This window comes from Larus michahellis, chromosome 1 (assembly GCF_964199755.1).
Source record: "Larus michahellis chromosome 1, bLarMic1.1, whole genome shotgun sequence".
NCBI classification, from domain to species: domain Eukaryota; kingdom Metazoa; phylum Chordata; class Aves; order Charadriiformes; family Laridae; genus Larus; species Larus michahellis.
In genome coordinates, this window is record NC_133896.1 from 25,351,696 (window position 1) to 25,372,782 (window position 21,087).

Here is a 21,087-nt window from a genome sequence, read left to right on the forward strand (position 1 = left end):
TAGGTGCTCCACAATGGAGCACTGATGTGCCTTTAAATGATATTTAGACTTCACTGACTACTGTCCTTCCCATGTTGTCACTCTCGGCAGGAATAATCTGTGAAGTGAAAAAGGGCATACTGTGTAGACTGGTGAGATCACCGGAATAAAATTAAAACTGTTCTTGCTGTCCTAATGCATTAGCAGTGTAATTTTGTTTGCTTTTGTTTTGTACAGAGAGTAAAAACGTCTGTCAGAATTTGGCAACAAAAAAAGGATGTCTGCTTTGGGCATTTTCAGTTACGTTATTTGGTCATATTGTTTCTGTTGATTTTTCCATTTCTGTACCGTGTTCTTCATTTTATTAATTCATCTTTTTAAGTTAGCGTATTCGATGTAACTGTCTTTTTTTTTTTTTTTCCAATTCAATGAGACATTCATCATTTTCCTGTTCTACCCTGTCACCTTTATTTTTCCTTTTGGTTTTCCGTGATATGAACCAGTTTGCTAGTCAATGGGTAAGTGCCTTTTCATTGTTTTTTAACCTACATTTTTCTTTGGTTATTCACAGTCACTTTTTATTTTAAAAAGTAATATTGCTTTCCTTGTTAATTTGTTAGCCTAGCTGTCGGAATTCCTTTACAACCTGACTTGCTACAGGCTGATCATCAGCTTCTCAATTCTTCTTTCTTTGTTCATCCTCTTAAGGTGGTTCCAGATGACGTCACTCTTCTGCTTTTCAGACCTGGTGTCTTGTCTTACCGGGTCACAAAGTTATGGACTCTTTCACCTCTCAGTGAGGCAAAAGAGCAACAAACAACTTGTTTCAGGCTCATCAGAAGTAAACAACAACCAGCAACTCTTTGCCTTGGGCTGATGCTGACATTTCATCTTTTACTTACTGTCTGAGCAGTAACCTGCAAATACACACATGCACGCTCTTCTCTGGGGACAGACAATACCAGTACCTCTGTAAAGACCTGTAGGCAAATGTTATAGCCTCATTCTCCACAGTCACACTGTTCCCTCACCTGCTCTGGACGATACCTCCTGCATTGTCAGCCAGTCCCCCTCAGAGCCAAAGCTGAGCATTCACAGTTACCTTTTGGACGACAGACCCTCACCAGATTCTCTTTGAAGTCTTCCCGTTCTCTAGATTTTCAAGGTCTATCATGCACTCTTCACAACACCAAAACAGAAAATCAGCCCTTGTTCCCTACTAGGTCTTCCTGTGCTTCTTTTCAGTGCAAGAGTTTGATAATTTAGCATACCCGTGATGAAATGCATACTTCTTTCAAAGTTCCCCAGTTAATCTTCATCCAATTCATCTAATAAACCAAAAGAACCCCAAATTTTTCATGTATCAGAAATTATCAGATAATGTGGAAACCTCATTCTTTCTCATAAACTTTGAATTATTGTCTATCAGTTTTTTCCATTCCCAAGGCTCTTTTCGAAGATTAAGAAGAAAATGGCTTTTCAGTTGCTTGTAGCTGATATCATAGTTGTCTGAAACGCTTCAAGATTTGTTGGGTGAGATGCTTCTGGAATCTGCCCATCTGTCAAATCAGACAGGAGAGCATCTCGTAACATAAACAGTTGCATCTCTGACTCCTCTATAGGAGCTCTGGCATTTCAAATAACTCCTACTTGCCACTTGGTCTTGAAACTTTTTCCATATTACCTTTCCCTTGTCCTCTTTCACCTTCATTTTAGTCTCAAACATGGTCTGCTATGCCAGTCAAGAAAATTATTACATAAGGCTGGAGTTAAAATTTTTTTAAAGGGTTGTTCGTTCACCTAAAACTCAACACTGAATATCTATCTGACAGTTTCTAGAACGTATTTTGCAAGTGATGGAAGGTGTTATTTAATTAGGTGGTGAGACTCAAACATCTCCTTGAATACAGCATGCTCTTTTCATTCCCTATACAGAGCTATAAGCAGTCGTGTATCTTGTTCAAGTAGAGTCAGATGCCAAAGTTTTCACCCTGAGTTGTCAGTTAGGAGGGAATTCTTATTTATCATGTAATTAGGGCATTCTGGTCATGGTTAGCAATCGTAGCGCCTTGAGTTTAGGATTTAAATTTGATTGAGTCCCCTGGTTTTCCTGTGTTACTTCATGCACTGCTCACCAGTCTCCCAGATGTCTTCCAGTTAAGTCTACGCTCACGAAGAGTGGCTAAGTCTGCCATTCAGGAGGGCTCCCTCCGCTTTTTGCCTTCTGGAGATCGTCTTAAAGCTTTAGAGAAGCACAGCATGATTTGATTACGGGCATGATCAGTACATTGTGTTTAAAGAGAGCTCGGCTGGCTGGATGCCTTTGGCATTGGTTGGCAGTTGCCTTAGGAGGGTTTGAGAAGCAGCTTCAGGGGAGGATTACCTTATCTAAGACTAACTGTTGGTGCCCGCAGCCTGCTTCATGGACAACCACAGTGGCAATTCATGGACTACAGGGGAAAGGTATAGCAAGACAGCTAAGTAACATACCAGTTGTTGCTATTTCTCAACAGTTGCCTGTCTGACATATTACTTTCAGTGTTTGTAATCTTGGGTAGTTGTACAGTGAACAGTGTCCCACTTCTTTCTTTCCTGAACCAGAAGCCAACAGGTGCTGCTCCTTTACAGTCCATGGATCCCAAGTTAAATGAATAGCAACAGTAAGGGAAGCCTTTTCTGTCACACAACATTCAATCCAGAGATTTTTTGGCCTTTGTTATATGTGATAAATAGTTTCAAACCTATGAACTTAGAACTTTGTGGTCTAGATGCTGCAGTATTCTGCCAACATTCACCACCTTTTTGAGTATGATAGGTAAGAATCACACAGGAAATGTTCCTAGAGGCAAGAATCAAATAGAAAATATTTCTGGGGCCACTTAGGTTGACAAGTCATTAGATCAGAGCAGGACCTTACATCTAAGCCACAGCTTATTTGTTGTTTTGTGTAAATGGGTAGCATGAACAGAGTAAATGCCAATGGACTATTCTGGTGGGTGCTTCATAGCAGAATGTATATAGAAGTTATTTTAGTTGTTTCAGAATTCCAGCCTCACCGTACCCTATCACGCTTACAAAAAAGAGACGCCCTTTTCAATTTGGGGAAAAATGAGTGCCGTTTCAGTGGAATGTGTCGCAGCCAGTGCTGTGTATATCTATTAAAAAAATTAAGGAAAAGGGGGCTTTAGTTTGGTGAGCTTTGTTTCTGAGGCTGTTTTGGTTCATAAAATTAAAGGAGGAGACTCATTTAACTGTATAAGTAGTAGAAGATTATAGCCGATTTGATAATAAAAAGTGCAAAGACAATTTAATATACATGTAATATTGTTATATGTTGGCAGTAGCAGTTTCAGTTCAGATGATCCTGTGCAATTTGTTTTCACAGCCATCTAGCCTTAAAACAAACAAAGGAAAACTAGCTTGAAAATCTTTTAAACAAAACCAAAACCAAAAAATTTCTTAGTAGTTAAAGAAACCACCTCCAGTATTGGGTCACAGTGAGGTAGAATAGAAAAGAAAATTGAATATATTGTAGAATTGAGCAAGTTACAGTTCTCAGCTCATCACCACAGGACTTAGGAACAAACTCCTCTGTTCCCCAAAAGCACGAGTGTCAAAAGGCGCTAAAAGACTTCGTCTCCTTCCAAATGCTACTAGGAGCAGAGAGACACATCTGGAAGACCAGCTGGGTTGTCCTCAAAAGACAGTCCTATTTGGTTACATCCCCTACACCGCTAAGCATTGTTTTCCCCTTGTACCTCCTACAGTTGAAGCTGTATTTCATATTTTACTGGGAGTTACTCTAGGGCAGCTGGAAAGGCAGAGCCCCCTTCAGGGACTTTGGGATGATGCTGAAAGATTCTACAACGTGTATTCAAAGAATGTAGCTGTAGGAGCTGACTTTGCTAGATTCAGACTCCACGTGGATTGTGCTCACATCAGCCAGGAGAGGAATGTAAAGGCACAACGATCCATAACCGTGTTTGGAAAAAGGGTGAGGATTTGTCTGCTCTGACTGAGCAATCTTAGCAGAAGTAGAAAAGCTGCTGTCCTACAGGTGCTGATTTCTGGATGGTGCATACAACCTTGTCAGCTCATATGATTTTATCATGAATTCTGCAACATTTGCCGTCTTGTTAAAGCCTCTGTCCTGGAGTCAAATAATCCTTCACGAGGATCTGAAGTTTTGTTTTGTTGGGGGTGCCTGTTTTGGTGGAAGTTGGCATTGGGGAGGAGTGGGTTAAAAATTAATGATCTCATAGTTTGCAAAATAAATCTTGAAAAAAAGGAAATTAAGTTCAGGTTACAAACATTCAGAAATTATTTCTAAACAAATGTCATGATTTTGGACGCTTGTTGTGATTTTTGAATAATTTTATTTAGTTCTTGTTTTTCTTGGTCACACAGTGAAGTTAGTGGTTATATTCCATTCCCACAAAATTATATTTGCCTTATATGTGAGGGGGAAAAAAAAAAGAAAATAAAAAAGAAAAAATATAGGAACTGATCCTAGAATATGCATAGATCCATTTATTTAATGTGGTGTGGAGATAAAGTTGCAGACACCTTATGGGAGGCACGACTGTGATTTTTCATGGATGATAGGAATATGTATAGTTTTGTCATGCATTATGGGACAATAATCAGTTATTGTTTTCAGAGAGTGAGAAATCATTGTCTTCTGAACACTGTAAGCAACAGATGTCAGATGGTTTGGGGTGATTGAAGTCCTTAGCAGATCAAGAGAATATTGCATGGGTCAAGACATTAATATGATTAGAATAAAATATATCTGAAATTATGGAAAATTCTTTGATGTATTTCTAATACATTCTTTCACTCTTTCGAGATATATGGTGATGTTTGCCTGAAACACGTATTCACATTTTCGAAGTGGTTTTAAACTTTAAAACAAATTAAAACCAAAAATTAACGCGCTTGGTGTTGGTACCTTGAAAAGATTCATGCGTGTGGACAAACACATCTCATAGTTTTATCCTCTCTTAATTTAAATGCAAGTTCGGTAGGTGCGCTGGTTAGAAAATCATTCCTAAATATATTTAGCAGATCAGATTTAATGTTTTGGTTTGTATGGCAACTCTGAGACAGATGAAAAATAGCCTTTAAAAACTTACAACTCTGAAAACTATTCAGCTGGCAGCTGCTAAGTTAGGCTAATGTTTATACTGACCTCAGTACTTTTACTCCAAGCATTATGCTGTTAGCTGTTCCAAGGAGCCTTGAACTATGAAGATAGGGTTAGTCTTTACAAGTCACATTTTCTGTGAAGTGGCTATTGGGGACAATCTTTGCTGTCAGATAAATGTTTCTAAAGGAAGAATTACTGTTTAAATTGATGTGCCTCCTTGACAGAATGGGATCCCTAGTTCCTGTTAATTTCAGGAGGGAACTCTGTAGTATTATCTAAAAAGTCTTTCAGATTTGTTTTTAAAGCATTTACTTAAAGGCACCTTCTTTATGAAAAAGCGAAAGAAAAAGGCTATGGAGAATGAAGTCTGTTTTATTATGCCTTTTATGGCCTATTAATTTGTTACCACCTATTCTGCTTTGTTGATGAAATTTTAATTTTGCCCTTGCTTGAGCATATTGTAAGATTTGTATAAACTGCAGCTCACTGTGCTAACAGAAAGGCTCTTTTAGAATGAACAATTGGAGCTCATTCTATTTCTAGAGGACATTTAAAATAACTTATGAATGAGAGTTGTCAGACATGAAATGCTGTATTAATTAAATCTTATTCTGGTCTTTTTGCTTCTCCAGCTAAACCAACCCTTTAGAAAAAAAAATACATGGCCACCTTAATTATATAGGAGAAGACAAAAAGTATCCTTCACATTCCTTCGCCTGAATAAGAATAAGAACTCAATTCATCTAAATAATAACCCCATTAGCTGCTTAACTCAACAGTGTACATGGGAAAATTTTCAACACAGAATGTAAGAAAGTGTTGATTGGGTGGATCGTTTTCAAGGGTTTGTTCTTCTGATGTTCAAAATGATAATTTTAAGTAAATCTGATCTGGCAGGGTTATCAGCTTTGTACCATTTATGACTTATGACAAAAGTGTGTGTTCATATACATGCTAATGCTTCTTTATCTTTTGAAATACAGCAACAATACCATTCAAAAATAGATGACTTGATTGAAGAAACTGTTAAAGAAATTATTTCCCTTCTTGTTTCAAAGGTAAAACTATTTAGATTTTAATTTATAACAAAGCTGAAAATGTATCTCTAATTATTGAACTTTTGAAATGTCTTTAAATATCACGGGTTTTTTATAGACAGTGAGACTGGGGGGGAGGGACAACAGCATGATTTGTAAAAAACAGTCGTGGAAATAATATTGAATTTACAAAATTAAATTTTATAACCTATCAGGTAAACAATTTCCGTGCAACCTGCTAATCAGATAAGTTTCTCTCCTGTATTTCTGTTAAAGGTAAGAACTACTAGCAGCTAGTAGAACTGGCAGGACTTGATTATGTCAATATTATTTTAAGTAATAGCATGTTTTATTTTTTGTTTAATTTTTCACATCAAAACATTCTTCCTATCACTAAGTAGTGTTTAAATTTTGTATTTGGAGATGGGCAACATCCAGAGTGTTGGTATAATTTTTTAATGAGATTTTGTTCCACAAACCATTTAATTGAAAAATATTTTATAAGTTGTTATTTCTTGAAATTGACTTTGAAGGGTTTTATATTTAAAAAGAAAGTATGTTTTGACATGATATAGGGACTTGGAGAATAAGTGAAGAAAACTTAAACAATGCCTTGTGTTACTGTAGCATCGCTACTCCAGTAAAAATCTTAAGTGCTTGATATAGAAGTTTTCAGTCCCTAATTGTTTGAAGGTCGCAGCAAATAATGACAGAAAAGAAAGATTTTGTTAAGACGTTTTGTTATCTGTGCATTGCAAACTACCCAGAAATACCTGATTTTCAAAGTAAGAGAAATAAGCCATACGTTTACAATTTGTCAGTTAGTGATAAAAAATAAGACTCTGGTCATATTTCCATCATTCCTTCGTTTTCACTTGTCACAGCTTCCTGGCAGGGGCCGGGGGGGAGCAGGAATCTCCTTTCGGATTGGCACGCACCATGCTTCCACAGGAGTTGAAGAGGAAGGCTTTGTAGAATCGTAGAAGTTTAGGCAAAATATTTCCACTTACTGATAAATGTGTGGAAATCACACTTTTTTTTTTTCTCTACACTAAAGTTTTGATGTAAACTTAACTACAAATGGTTCAACTCCACAGTTTCGAGTTTTACTTGCTGCCTGTGATCACTCCAAACTAACCTGTCAGTTTATGGTTTTGTGTTATTAAAGAGAAAGAGGAAGAAAGGGGAATTTAATCAGAGCAAATCACGCTATTAAAAGTTAAACCTTTTTATTATTTATTTTTTCTAATATCTGAGATTATAGAAGAAGGAAGAAAATGGTCATATTGCTCCTGGATATATGTACAAGAAATTCTACATACAACTGCTGTCAATACAGAGGGATTTGCATTGTTAGTTATCACATATACTGTTACCAGAGGTTGAAATCTCTGAACAAAATCTGGAAGCAAATATTCTGTGTCACTGGCTGATCATTAAAAGCTTAACCAGCCTCTCCTCACTTGGGATGTGAAATGCCAATGACATCCTGATTGCTGCTGTTTCAAGGCAGAAAGCCTCTGAGGGCACAGAGGAAGGCTGATGCTTCACTGTTGGTTTTGGCCAGGAAAAATGTACATCAATGTGCATGATATCCGTTTGTGTTCACTTTTTCCGTTTAATATATTTTCATTATTTTTTAGCCTTTGCCTCTGTATGATTGCCTTTGCATTCCAGTGGAATAAGTGTTTCAATCATTGTTTTTAGCTGCAAATCATCTATGAAAATAAAGAGAGTACTTTCACTTTGGTGAGACTTTACTTGGTAGAGCGTATAGTGTGCATTTTGTACGCAAGACTTGCCAAGCTAAAGCATTTAACAAATCACAGAAATAGCACAAAACAGTGAAACAAAGCACAGTGTGTCTCAGGGTAACCAATTCAGAGAATGTGAGGTATATGCGGAAATGCTCTTAGGGCTTCACACGTCCATACGCTGAGATCTCAGAAAACAAGCTTCCAGCTTCATAACGAAGCCTTTTGTTTAAATGGACATCCTTGACACTGCAATGTTTTGCTTTCTGTTCTTTTGTGTCCCACTCGTACTGGAAGCGCTTGTTGGCACTGTGGACACCATGTTGTTTAGGAGATCAGCCACTGCCGTGGCGGATCTTTGCACAGTAAGATTGAACACCCTTCTGCAGAAGAAATCCTTGCCAGTCAGATAAAATGAGTTAAAGTATGAAGAGCAGCTTCTCACAGGCATGCAACGGCAAAGCAGAAGGCTGGTATTTGGTCTAATAAAAGGACTGTAATTATCCTGTGCATGGGGTGCAGAAACAACTGCCACTCTCTCTCGTGATGTGGTTTTATTCCTTGATCGGCACCTACGTACTGGTGTCTTAATTAATCACTGTAAATATGACAGGTTAGATTGATAAATGACAAATGTAGGTTTGCACTTGCTCCTGCTCCTTGAACTGTTAAGAGCAGGGCTTATTGTAAAGTGATGATCTCAGTTCCTCTGGAGGTGACACTGTTGTGACACTGTTACAGTGCCCATTAACAGCATGCCAGATGGAATTTTGTTCTGTCCTCACACTCATAAAATGATATTCGTGGTTGTGGGAATGACTGTGTTGGGAGCAAGGGATGACTTTTAAAACAATCTTTATATAAACTGGAAAGCAATTCATATGTGTAAAATAAATGTGCACGAATACAACGGCTGGCAGATATTTTATGTTACATACCATTAATTACTTGGGCAACATAACATCACAGAGGGATTTGAGAAGGGGATTTGTTTGTTTTAAGGTTAATTTGGAGGAGTTTAAACATTAAGGCTATATTTAATGCAATTAATAAGATGTATTTTTAGTCAGAAGTACATTTTGGCAAAAACGCCTTTTCATGCCACTTGCTGAGGAGTTGCACTCCTCAGAGAATCACAGGTGAAAGAATGGGGGAGAGGAACCACACCACACCAGAGCTTTGGGGCATACACTTTTTTGCCCCTTCTTGGCCATGGAGTAGCAGTTCAACAGCACACGCTGTGGAGAGAAAACTGTAGTGCTATTACGCTGGTGGGTGAAATCAGAGCTGGGTTTCTATTCAATAGCAAAAATAAGAGAAACCTGATATCGAGATCACCACCTTTAACAATTGTGCTCCACCGCCTTTGAAGCCGGGATCTTAGAAACTGTGGTCCTAGAAAATAATGTGTGGTTTCTACCCAAAATACATGCTGGGTACACACACTCCTATCCTTAACCACGCGTTCTAGAGGCAGCAAAGTGGGTTGGGTAGCAGGCCCATCTCAGGAGAATTTTTGGGTTGGGTTTCTGTTTCTGCAGTGGTTCAGCAACTTCCATTAGTTTGATCGATAAGTGAAGCTGCAAAGAGAATGTTATTTTTGATTTCAGCACTTCGTGACGTGGAGAAAGTGATCAAATTTACAGTTTGCATTGCCCCGCTGAACATCAAAAATCTGAGGAAGAAAAACTCACGTTCTGATTCCAAATATTTACTTTGGATTTTTCTCTGTGCTTTCCTCCAGGTTGTTTCAGTGTTAGAAGGTGTGCTGTCTAAATTGTCAAGATACGATGAAGGCACTTTCTTCTCATCATTAGTTTCATTCACTGTAAGTGTTTGGCTTCACAGTGCTTCTGTTCGTCTTCGTTCTGTGCATAATTCTGAAACTGTGCACAATCTATAGGAATAAGCACTTACTGTGTGTTGTTTTATTTTTAATTTTCTAAAGGTGAAAGCAGCTGCAAAGTATGTTGACGTTCCTGTAAGTACAACCCTTTTAAGTTTTTTTTCTAGTGTTCATAATAATACAAAAAACAGGGGGTTTGTTAGCTTACATTTTTTATTGTTGACATTTTGCTTTCCTACAGAGATTCATTATAGCTTTACACGGAGTATTTAAACAGCCACTACAACCCTGAGAGGGCATTTCATTTCCCTGAAGCAATGAGTAACTCTCAAAGCAAAGCTTATAAAGGTTATTCTCAATGCACTTTTTCAGTTGTGGAAGAGCGAGGATTCTAACTTTGATATTCTTTTGTAGGGGTCTTTCTGTCATTTGGCTAAATTGTTCAAATGTACCAGATAAGCAACAAGTAAAAGCACCATACTTGAATACCCCTTATTTATTGATTTTTTACTTCAGGACTCAAACCTGCTTATTTAATCCCTTATTTGCTAAATCTGTATTTGATTTACCATTGCTTATGCAATCTTTGTGTGATATAAATAAAAACTGAAGAGAAGAGTAGCTGTTGGAGCTCTTTTATGTATAAAAGGAAAATTCAGCTATTAGAATATTTTGAGTATCATAAAAGAATATCTTTTCTTTAAAAAAGCAAGGAAGAAGTTATCAAATATTGTCGTTATCACTGTCAATAAATGTCCTTTGTTCTCTCACAAGTCGGCGTTCTCATCCCTTTTTTATGTGATCCTAAAACAATCTTATTTTCCAAGCATAGCAAAACAATGACTAAAATTATTATGTTAATGACCTTACAAGAGATAAAATTACAAATACAGAGGAACGCTGGATATGCTAGACTGCATGGTGTCTAGAAATCCTTTCAGCAGTTCTATACTCAAAAATATAATACTTGCAAGCTTAAATTAATTGTTTTTTTAAAATGCATGCATACTAAATAAAAGGAAAAATCTCTGTTTCTGGAATTTGTTATTTTGCTATCCTTATATTAGCTTTATTCATAAGATAACAACTTGTAACCTTTCTGTTTGGATGCTGTTTTCAGAATCTTTTTTTTATTTGGTTACGTGTGGACTTTGTTGAATTGTATAAATGCTCTTGTGTTTTATAAAACACAATCTTGCATTCAAAGGAATGACCTCATATCAAATCCAGTTAATTTAGAATACCTCTTGTTAATATATTGTGCTGTGGAGCTGCTGCAAAAGGTCCTTGCTGAGGCACTTAAGACTGAAAAACCTAAAGAAAAAAATTACTGAACAAACTAGAAATTCGTTGACTTCTTTCAGGTGCCATGAAAAACTCTCCAAATAACATAGAATAGCTATGAGAAGGAGATGTCAAAGTCTTTTACCATTGGCCTGGACATGTTGATGTTGAAGTTCATGATAAAGATGAGACTGAAAAATACCTTTGCCACAAGCTGAGGGGAATGTTGTGAATCAGGTCGCAGAGGGATGCACTGCTCTGGAGAGAGGGGAAGGCAGAGCGGGGAGGTGGTTGCTGGAGCCCCGTTGCCTTTGTCATACTCACCGAATTGTGTTGCTTGGCCTGAAGAGACGACCAGATTATAGACAGGCTGTCGGGACTCCTTGCATTTTTACAGCCCTTTGGCTTTTCAGCTATCCCACACACCTCTCCCATAGCCCAAGGTGTGAACTGGACTGTAGTACTACAGTTGTAAACTACAGGTGTAAACAGTACTTCAGGGAGACTGTGGATCTGACCGAGCAAACATTTTCCAAATTCTGGAGGACATTTCTGCTGGGTTGAAGAACTTTGATAGGCAGGGGTTTGGTTTTGCTTCTTCACATTCTTCCCCTCGTGAAGATGCAGTTGAGGCCACAAAGAGCTGTTACTGTCACAACTGACAGTGAGTGTCCAGTCTGAATAGGGCCTAAAATCACCGGTTGTGGAAGTTACAAATTCCAACTGCAAAAGGAGGCTCTAAGTCATCACGTTACAAGGTCATCTCCTGGGCTCGCAATTGAAGTGAGAAGTGGAGAGCGGCACAGGGTGAGGAATTTATGCTGAGCTCTTGGTCGTGTGATCGCAACCTAGCAAGCCTGCACTGAAGCAAATTAAATGCCTCGTGTGGCTGTATTTTGCATTGATATGGTTTAAGATCTCTTCCTGTCCCTCCTTACCATATAGCTGCATATATGGAAGTGCGTTAAACGTGACCACAGTATATTTCTTTTGATATACTTGCAAATATGTGCAAAACTGCACTCTGCTAGATGACCACATTCTGCCCCCGTGCCTCACCTCCATTCAAGGATCTCACTGGGTCACCTTAGTGCTGTCCTTGGGGTCCCTGAAACAGAGCTGTTGATCACTTGGTGGATCTGGGGGAGAAGGAGGTTGGGCAGCAAAAGGCCTTTGGGGTTTTTTTTAAGTATGTGAATTCAACAGAGTTTTTGATCTTTGATTACTAGGTTCAATATTTGTCAAAGAGTGAAAAATATGCTGGTTTATAGTGACATAAGAAGAAACTAACTAGACAAAAGAAATGTTAGAAGAAAATGAAGGTAGTATTGAGCAGGATGCTTTAGAGAGCATGAGAGGTAAAGGGGATAACAAAGTTAAAAGGTAAATAAAAATAGAAATGATAAAGGATTCAAAAAGGAGGAGGACATTCTTGGATGATTCTTGGTCATTTTGAAGCAAAGGTTGCTTCTATTAACATTGTGAGGGGTTTTAGACATTAAATAGTTGGGCACGAAGATGCACACTTCCCAGAAGGCATCCCTCAACTTCTCAGGGCCATGGTGGGAAACGTAGACACAGACTTGCAGTTCATTTGTCAGATATGTATCTACCCTACTATTCATTGATCTTGCCAGAGAATTATGAATAACTCCATCCAAAAAAAATCTCATCATCATTTTTTTTTTTAACCTGTTTAAGAAAACATTCAACATAAACCTCCATTTTTCAGAATGCCCTTTAGGAAGTGGGACATACACAGTCGCGAGGAGTTCTCATTGCTTTCCCCAGCCATTGCGTATAGGGCTATATGGACACTCTGTATGTTCTGGTAATTGAAACACCAACAGAAATACTAGAAACAGTGCAAAATAACACAGACGAAGAAGAGTAACAACAATAATGGCTTATGATTTCCTGAAAATAATGAAGAAAAAACTAGTTGCTATTGCACTCTTTTTGTTGGTAATTGTCACAGTACGCTAGACTCTGAAGTGAAGAAATTGTGGCTACTGTGCACATGAAAGAAACCAAACGTTTGGAGGAAAATAACACAAACATTACAAATATAAGCAGTGCATGAAGGATGCAGTTTTTTCTCTTGTTAATGCTGTGTTTTGATGTTTGGGAATGCAGGAGTTGATTTTTTTTTAAAACAACTCAGCCAAATCCACTATAACTCTTTCATTAGTTTCTCTTAAAGCTCAAGCAATCCTTAGGAGATGTAGAAGTACAATGTGTCTGATTTTTTTCTTTTTTTTTTTTTAATATTCTCTTCACAAAGCCCGTTAATTAATGATAACAGGGAAAGAATGCAGTAGAATTGAGGGCAAGAAAAATGTGTATTGTTAATCTCAAATGATTATTATTCCTCAATCATGTAGACAATTTCATTGTGTTCAGTTTCTCATCATGTAAGTCAGTTTTCCACACGAATAATTGTGTCTCTGGCTGGTCATTTCTACACACATTTGCCTCATTTACAAATACAACCAGAGCAATTACTCATACAAATTGAGCATCCAGTTACATGCATATTTATATACTGCTTTTTGTTCAGAAAGGTATGTTTAAATCCCTTTGTAGGCACCAGTAATCTATGCCAGTCATTTAGAGGGCACAGAAGGAACCTAATCCTCCCTCACTTCATGTAGGCCACCTGTCATACCAAGTGCAGCGAGGCCATTTGAAGGACCCAGGGCTGACAGCAGTGCACAGCTCGCACAATGCCAGGCCTCTCGCTCCACTCTTGCCTTTATGCGGGGATCAAAGGTATGAAAAGGGGCCTCACACATGTGCCAGCATTTGACTTATGGGGTCCTGTAGAGGCCAAAGTAGGAACTCTGCCTCCTACCAGGCAGATACACATTGGGACCTTCCAGATACCTCCATTTCCAAATATCACATTTGTACTGCGTGGCCTCGTTTAGCTGGTTTTAAGAAGCAAACGACTTTTTCTGGGAAATGAGTGTTTATTCAGGTGTGGCCATACTGTGCCATTCATTTTTACTCAGGATTTACTTGGAGACCCCTGTTAAAAAATAAAGAGCACAGAACAGCCATTATCATCATGCTCAGGGCTTCTCCTGCCTTCCTCCGCCTCCTCCTCCTCCTCCTCTTCCGTATACCCAAACCTGGAAACTGGACCTTCTGTTTTCAGATCCATAAAAACAAGCGATTGCAGAATTGGAGGGAAAGGCCTTTGTCATCTGTTTTGAGTGAGCGGTATTGTTGAGATATCTCTTAAATGGAGTAGGAAAGTTAAAATAACATGGTAGAACATAGTTATTTGCAGGAAACCCCGTATTTTAATACCTGATTTTTTCATAGGGACTGTAGCATTTTGAAGACCTTTTGCACTGCAGAATCAAGATCCTGGTGCAAACACTTGCACGCCTGTGCTGCCCCGTGAATGCAATGAAACTACACATATATGAAAAAGCGCTTGCATAAACCCTTGCAGAATCACAGCTTAAGTTCTGCGTGACAGTTCTCAAAATACACGCGCTTAGCCTTTCCCAAGGTTGCTTTTTCATCTACAAGAAGATGTATTACAGGCAGTGAAAATGCATTGTATTTTTTCATTTAAGCAAAATATTATTTTTCATAACCACGTGAGAATAAAATGTTACCTTTATAATAGACTGATTATACAAATGATGTATGTGATTTATGTATTTGGATCTGTAAGAAATGAAGGGAGTGAGAATCTTGTCATGAGTACGAGTAGCTTCTATTCCAAAAAATATTTTAATGGCATTTTAATTCTGTCATTCCAAAGCCCAAGTTGTGAGCCTTGCAGTATTTAGAGGAGAAATTTCAGGCAGTGAAATTTTCCAATGTGCTCATTCATTTGGTGGTGGACACTGAATAAGGAGCTCCTGTGTTTCTCACAATAGCCCCCTCCAGCTCATCACTCCTTTTCATTTCATTGTTACATCCACGCTGTAGTTAAAACGTCTCCCTCCAGGATGCAGGGGAGGGGAAGGGGGTGGAGAGGAGAGCAAACACAAAACGGGATGAAGTTTGTTATTATATAGTTAGTCTCTAACATCTGCTCTCATCTTTGAAACATTAGTGCTTTGACAGCATAGCAACTCAGTAAACTAGATTTTTTTTCTTTGCAATACCAAGAATACAAGTTTGTTTAATACTTTCTGATGCTAAGAAATCTTCTGTGACAAATGCCAAAATGAGAATAAACGTAACTCAAGCATTTACAAATGTACATGGTTTTTATTGAGATTTGTGACAAACTGTTGCATTGCAAAGAGCAATGCAGAAACTTAGGTGTATCTCTGCGGTAGGAAAAGCCGAATATTAGTGGCAGTGTTAAACTTGCTGCAAACCTTTCAGCAGCAAAGTATTTGAACACCTGGAAATCAAGGCGATGCCGCAGTACTTTTGACTAGGTGCCTCAGGCAGATTTTGGCAGTGGGAGTGATGTGTGTCGGTCATAATATAGCGTCTGTCATCTTGGAAACTGGAATAACGTCTTTCAAAATTTGCCTCCTTGTTAAATAGACACTGTGGTAGTGTTTTCCCCGTTTAAAGGGAGAAAGTTAAGCTGTTTCTTCTTTATCTGAATTTGTGGAGATGAAAAAGTGCCTGTCGATCTGGAGCCACCTACCAGTGAATAGTCAAAGAGACAACCTGCACCTGTGGGATTAGGTGCAGCAGCAGGAAGTAAGAGCACTTGCAGTATGTAATTAACAAGGATTTTATTTTTTTTTTTTCCCAAACAGCATGTTCATCTTGCCAGGTTAACTAGTGATTAACCCTAAAAAAGAATGTGCTGAAGCCTACACCCTTGTTTAAACTCATTCACTCGCCAGTGTATTCAGTTACTTGTGTAACCAGCGACAAAGTAACCCTATTTACAGCTCTTCATTTCCTGGTATTTTATTTGATGTCTTTGTGTTTCCAGTTTCTCCATTCATCTCTTTGTTTGGTTCTCTTTCATTTTCAGATAGGCAAAACATCTTGTCTGCTGTTCTGAATAAAACAAACCTACAATAACTTTTTATCTATCATAAAAAAACACTTTTTTTCTTGGGGGAGTTTTCAGACAGAATACCTTTTTTTTTACACTTATCCGGATAAATATACCAGGTTGAATTCTTCTCCCAAAGATGTGCAAATAACTCTCTCCCATTAACTTCAGCTGATGTTCTGCCAGAGATTTAGGGGAGCAGAATTCTTTATATTCCGTATAGATGTGGAAATTGCTCAAATCTGACCAATGTTAGTAACGAAATGCCCCCTGTGACAGTTACTTAAAATATATCTCAGTTTCTATTTGTTTGGTTTTTAAGGTGCATCCAATTGCTTAATTATTGTTTGGGGGGGGTTATTCTATATTAACCGGGGTTTTTTTTAATGAAGTTTAATAATCCAAAATAGAGCAACAGGGGATCATGTAATCAGAGGTTCCCATCTAATATAATCTCTATTTAAAAAAGTTAAAACATTAAATATATAGCACTACGCCTGTTTTGATGCTTATAATAGCTTTCTTTTCTTCTTTCACACGTTTAGAGAAAACAAATAAATTCAATGTACGCAATATGGAGAGATAATGAAGTATTTAATATACTGTTGGCTTCGTTCAATGTTTAACATGTGTTTTGACCACCATGAGCAAAGATGGTTAATTTGCAATGATTTTGGTGAGGTTTTAAAACAGAGAGTCATACTGTTGGAGTATTGATAATCTTCCTTACCCAGACATATTTCTACTGTAGGCAGACACTGTTTAAAAGGAAAATTAATTTTTTTTTCCACAGCAATTTCAAAGATAATTATCCTGCACACATTAAAGAAGGATGAAGTGTTTTAAAGAACTGTAATTCTAATTGGTAAATGTCACCAGCTGTTGCAGTTACTCTTACTTGTGTATATTCTTTTAATGATTACACTCCTGTGCCACAAGCTACACGAAAATATATTCACTAGGTGTGAAATTCCCATATGTCACAGCTTCAAGACTAGGTAAACATCTCAAAGATAAGGGGAGAGTTAATGGTGATGGGAAATGTTATTTTTCTGGCTTTGGCTGTCTGCAAGATGAACATTTTTTATTGAACTTAGTAACAGAAAAAATTGCGTGAATTGGAGAACCATTAGGTTTTAGCCTTCAGTGAAAGATTCATTTACACATTTGAATACGTATCTCCAAAAACTGTAATCATTCTTTGATTTGTTAGATTATCTCCTTCACTCACCCCTGGAGATTTCAAAATATTTTCCCATTATACCTCCAAATTAAAACTAGTCCAATTCCTATAAATTGCATATCAGGTTTTAGAAAGTACATAAGGTTTCAGCACTGGTTGTATTCTTTTCTACCATCACAAATGAGTATACTAAGGTAACACATGGAGCTTTCTGTTTTGAATCTCCTTTGCATAAAACTTAATTTAAAAACATTTCTGTCACATTTTAGTGAAGGCACATTTTTATGAAGGAAATTAACTAATTTCCATGAACTGGGTTTTCCAACAGAGAACTGTTTTATCTATTGTAATCATACATTCTTATTTCTATGCTTAGGATCAAGGTGTGTAACTCAGATGTAAAGGTAGATGGTCCTGCTTTTCTCTTAAGAGTTTCATGTAGGCACGTATGTATGTGATAAGTTTTTGAAATGAGTTTTCATTGCCTCTGGAATGACCAGTCCAAATGTGCAGGAGACATATCAATTTTTCAGTGTGAGGTTTGGAGATACTAAACCACCCCATTTAACTGTTACTTTTAAGAAATTAAACTGCCATTGATGCACATGTATAAATGAAAAAGAAAATCTTCTTTTTTTGGATCATATTCCTATATGCGTCCATGGTAGATTCAGGAAAAAAGAGATGAAGCTTATGATCCAGGAGGTTTCACTCACTGCAGTTTTGAGGAGAAGGAGTTCTCATCCTGCTATTGTAATGGCAGTTTCTAGACGGGTATTAGTTTGGGCATGTTGCACCCTTCCTTCCCTCTTGTGCTCAGACCTGTTCATATACATTATAATATATTACATACAAGATAATAAAGAATGAGAAAAAATAGAAGTTAGCCACTTGTAGACTGGAAGGGAAGCCTTAATATATAATCATAGGTAAATATTTTAACTGTATGAGCATGTTTATGCATACAGACCTTTAAAATATGCTAATTATTTTACAGCTTTGTACGTATGCTGTTTTCAGACAATAACAACTTCTGAGAAACAGAGATGATTTATGCCTGGGAATTCAGGGACTGGGTATCGCTGCTTTCATCCTCCTTCCCTAGAGCTCTTAATTATTCTGTACAGAGTCAGTCTTAGGACATGAATCCCTTATAAATACCTTTGTGCCAAGGCTTACTGTAAAGTATTATAAAACTTAGCCTTATTTCTCATGCCACGAGCTTCATAAACTATTATTTGGGAGCAAGTGATAGTTTTACAGACTTGCTGACACAGAGGGCATTTACAGAAGACTTTCCAAAGTGCTTATGTTCATTCTTGGTTCCTGTTAGAGAAAGATGAATTCCTGACTAGCTCTGCATAATGCTGCCAGGAAAGGGGATGTTGCCAGCTGTTGGGGGCGTTAGTGTGTGGAAAAACATTTTGTGGCAACAGAGGTCCAGAGGTCCCCATTGGGCAGGAGAGAGCAGTTGCAGCCACCACTCTGGCTGGCCTGATGTAGTATTCACATACACACGACATAGCCTAGCCTGTCCCACGTTTGGAGTGTGGTATGAAAATTATGCCTACTCTGCTATTCATCCAGAACATAGATTGGTACAAGAAGGGAAACAATTCAGCCCTTGCTCCTTCCCATCCTCTGCACTGATTGTGCCAGTGCAACAGTTTCAAAAAAATAGGGATACGGGTCTGCTCTCATACCAGCCTTTTTATGCCATTGCTCTCAGGGAAATGCTTGAACTTAGTTTGAATCGGAATTAGGAGAAGCTAACCTCAAACACCGAATTCAGCTGTACATTGGAAGCAAATCGCAACAGATCTGAGGCGATGCAAAAGGAACTGAATGCTATTTTTAACACTTTTCTGAATGGGATAGCAGGATCTGGACCTTAAGGGTGGAGTAGCTCTGAGATTCTCACTAACAAAAAAGGGGAAAATGTCCGTTTGCCATTGCCATTACCATAGCCAAGACTTCATTACATTACTTATGGCAATGAGTATTTATGACTCAAAGTACTCATAAATTATAACACTGAGAACTTTATTAATAGTGAACCCTCCTGAACTTGGTAACTAACCCAGAATTCACAGCAGTTTTAGTAAATATGGTTTATACATATGTGAACATTGTAACAGAATCTCAGTTTTCATTATGTTTAACTTCTTATAAGTCTTAGTTGTTTAGTGGTCTGTCTCTTTCCCTTCCCACTACTTTTCCCCCTTACTTTGTGTTTCCACAGAAACCAGGGATGGATCTAGCAGACACCTACATTATGTTTGTTCGACAAAACCAGGATATACTTCGAGAAAAGGTCAATGAGGAAATGTACATAGAGAAGTTATTTGATGTAAGTAACTACCCTTGCAGAGCTTGCTGGTATCACTACTACATCAGAAGGGATAAGCCTCATTTTTATGATATTAAACAAGCCATTCAGATGGTCTTCCCTATCAATCATTTTTTTCGTTTGCTTTTTATTTACCATCTTGAGCTGTCAAGGGGGGGCTTTCTTTAAACATTTTCTGCATTAAACTTTTAATTGCTAGAAGGCATAAACAAAACTGATAGAAGATTATTATTTGAAATAGTAATTTTTCCACTGTGAGTAGCCCAATTTTATTCCATCTTCTGATTTGGAATGTGTTAATGGAGAGAATGGGATTGGTGTGGTTTGTGGACTCCATTGCAGACCTCATTTCCCTAAATAAAGAACTTGTACATATCACTGCCTGCTCGTATACAGAAAGAGGCCAGTTATGCCAGATACACGTATGGGTTTGACTGGTACTTTCATGGAATGACTTTTAGAATTTTGTTTTATGGATTTTAAGTTTAATATTTATAAATTCTTAAGGTTGGCCAAACATTTATTGAATTGTCAAACTCATTTTCAAAATTCTAATCCTGCTTCTGCAAGCTCAGAGTAACGCTTGTCCTCGAGGCCCACACATTGCTAGTCAGCCTGTATCTTTGCAATAATTTCCCTCACCTTCGATACTGGCTGCCGCAGCCTCCCTCCATTCATTCTTTTGCCCTGATTCCTCCTCCTTTTGTTAGAAATGATCACCTACTCTACCAGAATTTTCCTTGTACAAGGCTCTCCTTTAAGGCCTTTAAGGCCTACCTACTAGCAACACCCTTGGACATATTTCTGCTCCTTCAAGTTGAACCACTAATTTATGTCTAGTATGTCCCTTTCAGACTTGTCTAAAGGAGAAGGTGTTTGGCAGCTGAAATTGTACCTTCTGTATAAATTCAAAGCACTACGCATGTAAAATATGTCTAAAATAAGAGTTATTTTATTATAAACTTGGATAAATTTACATGACAATGATGTCAGTCACTTATAATTATGTAGGAATTTGAACAGGGAAAGAGTCATCTCTGGCACCGTGCAACGCAATTCATTACAAAACAAATTCTGGAACATAATACAGACTTTGAAATGTATTTATTTGTGTGTCATCTCCTAAGTATTTTAGAAAGCTTTGCTGGCAGTTTCATTTAATTATGCAAGTTACAGCAAATGTTTTCATAACAGCAATTCACAGCCTTTACTGTGACACTACAGTTGTGGCAGTCACAGAAGGTCCCATAACATAGACTCTCAGCCATGGTATGTCATGTCAGTGTTTGTTGTTTGTTAGACTGGGTGGTCAAAATGAGACTTATCTCTCAGATTTTATATTTCCAGACACTCCCAGGCAGCTTTACGAAAAAAAGTATCATCTGTTTTAATAAGCTAAGTGCTAATATGTGTGAAAAGAATGATTTTATAAAAGCTTTGATGCCCTGCAGGGGTAGAAAAATTATCATCCATCCAGCTGGCACCTTCACAAAGTACTAAAACCATATTAGC

At 37.8% G+C, this 21,087-nt stretch overlaps 1 protein-coding gene across 12 annotated transcripts in view; it reads left to right on the forward strand.

Annotated features, from left to right (window-relative positions):
* Positions 1 to 21,087, forward strand: part of CADPS2 (calcium dependent secretion activator 2) — a 321,334-nt gene that overhangs the window by 278,665 nt on the left and 21,582 nt on the right. For 5 of the 12 annotated variants that reach the window (XM_074597183.1, XM_074596347.1, XM_074596625.1 and 2 more), the window contains 5 exons: positions 483 to 497; positions 6,112 to 6,186; positions 9,664 to 9,747; positions 9,868 to 9,900; positions 19,468 to 19,575. In XM_074597183.1, the coding sequence (XP_074453284.1) occupies positions 483 to 497; positions 6,112 to 6,186; positions 9,664 to 9,747; positions 9,868 to 9,900; positions 19,468 to 19,575 (315 nt within the window). Of the gene's footprint in view, positions 1 to 412; positions 613 to 6,111; positions 6,187 to 9,663; positions 9,748 to 9,867; positions 9,901 to 19,467; positions 19,576 to 21,087 lie in introns of those variants that run through there. The other 7 variants (XM_074596437.1, XM_074596715.1, XM_074597273.1 and 4 more) reach the window with 4 other exon arrangements.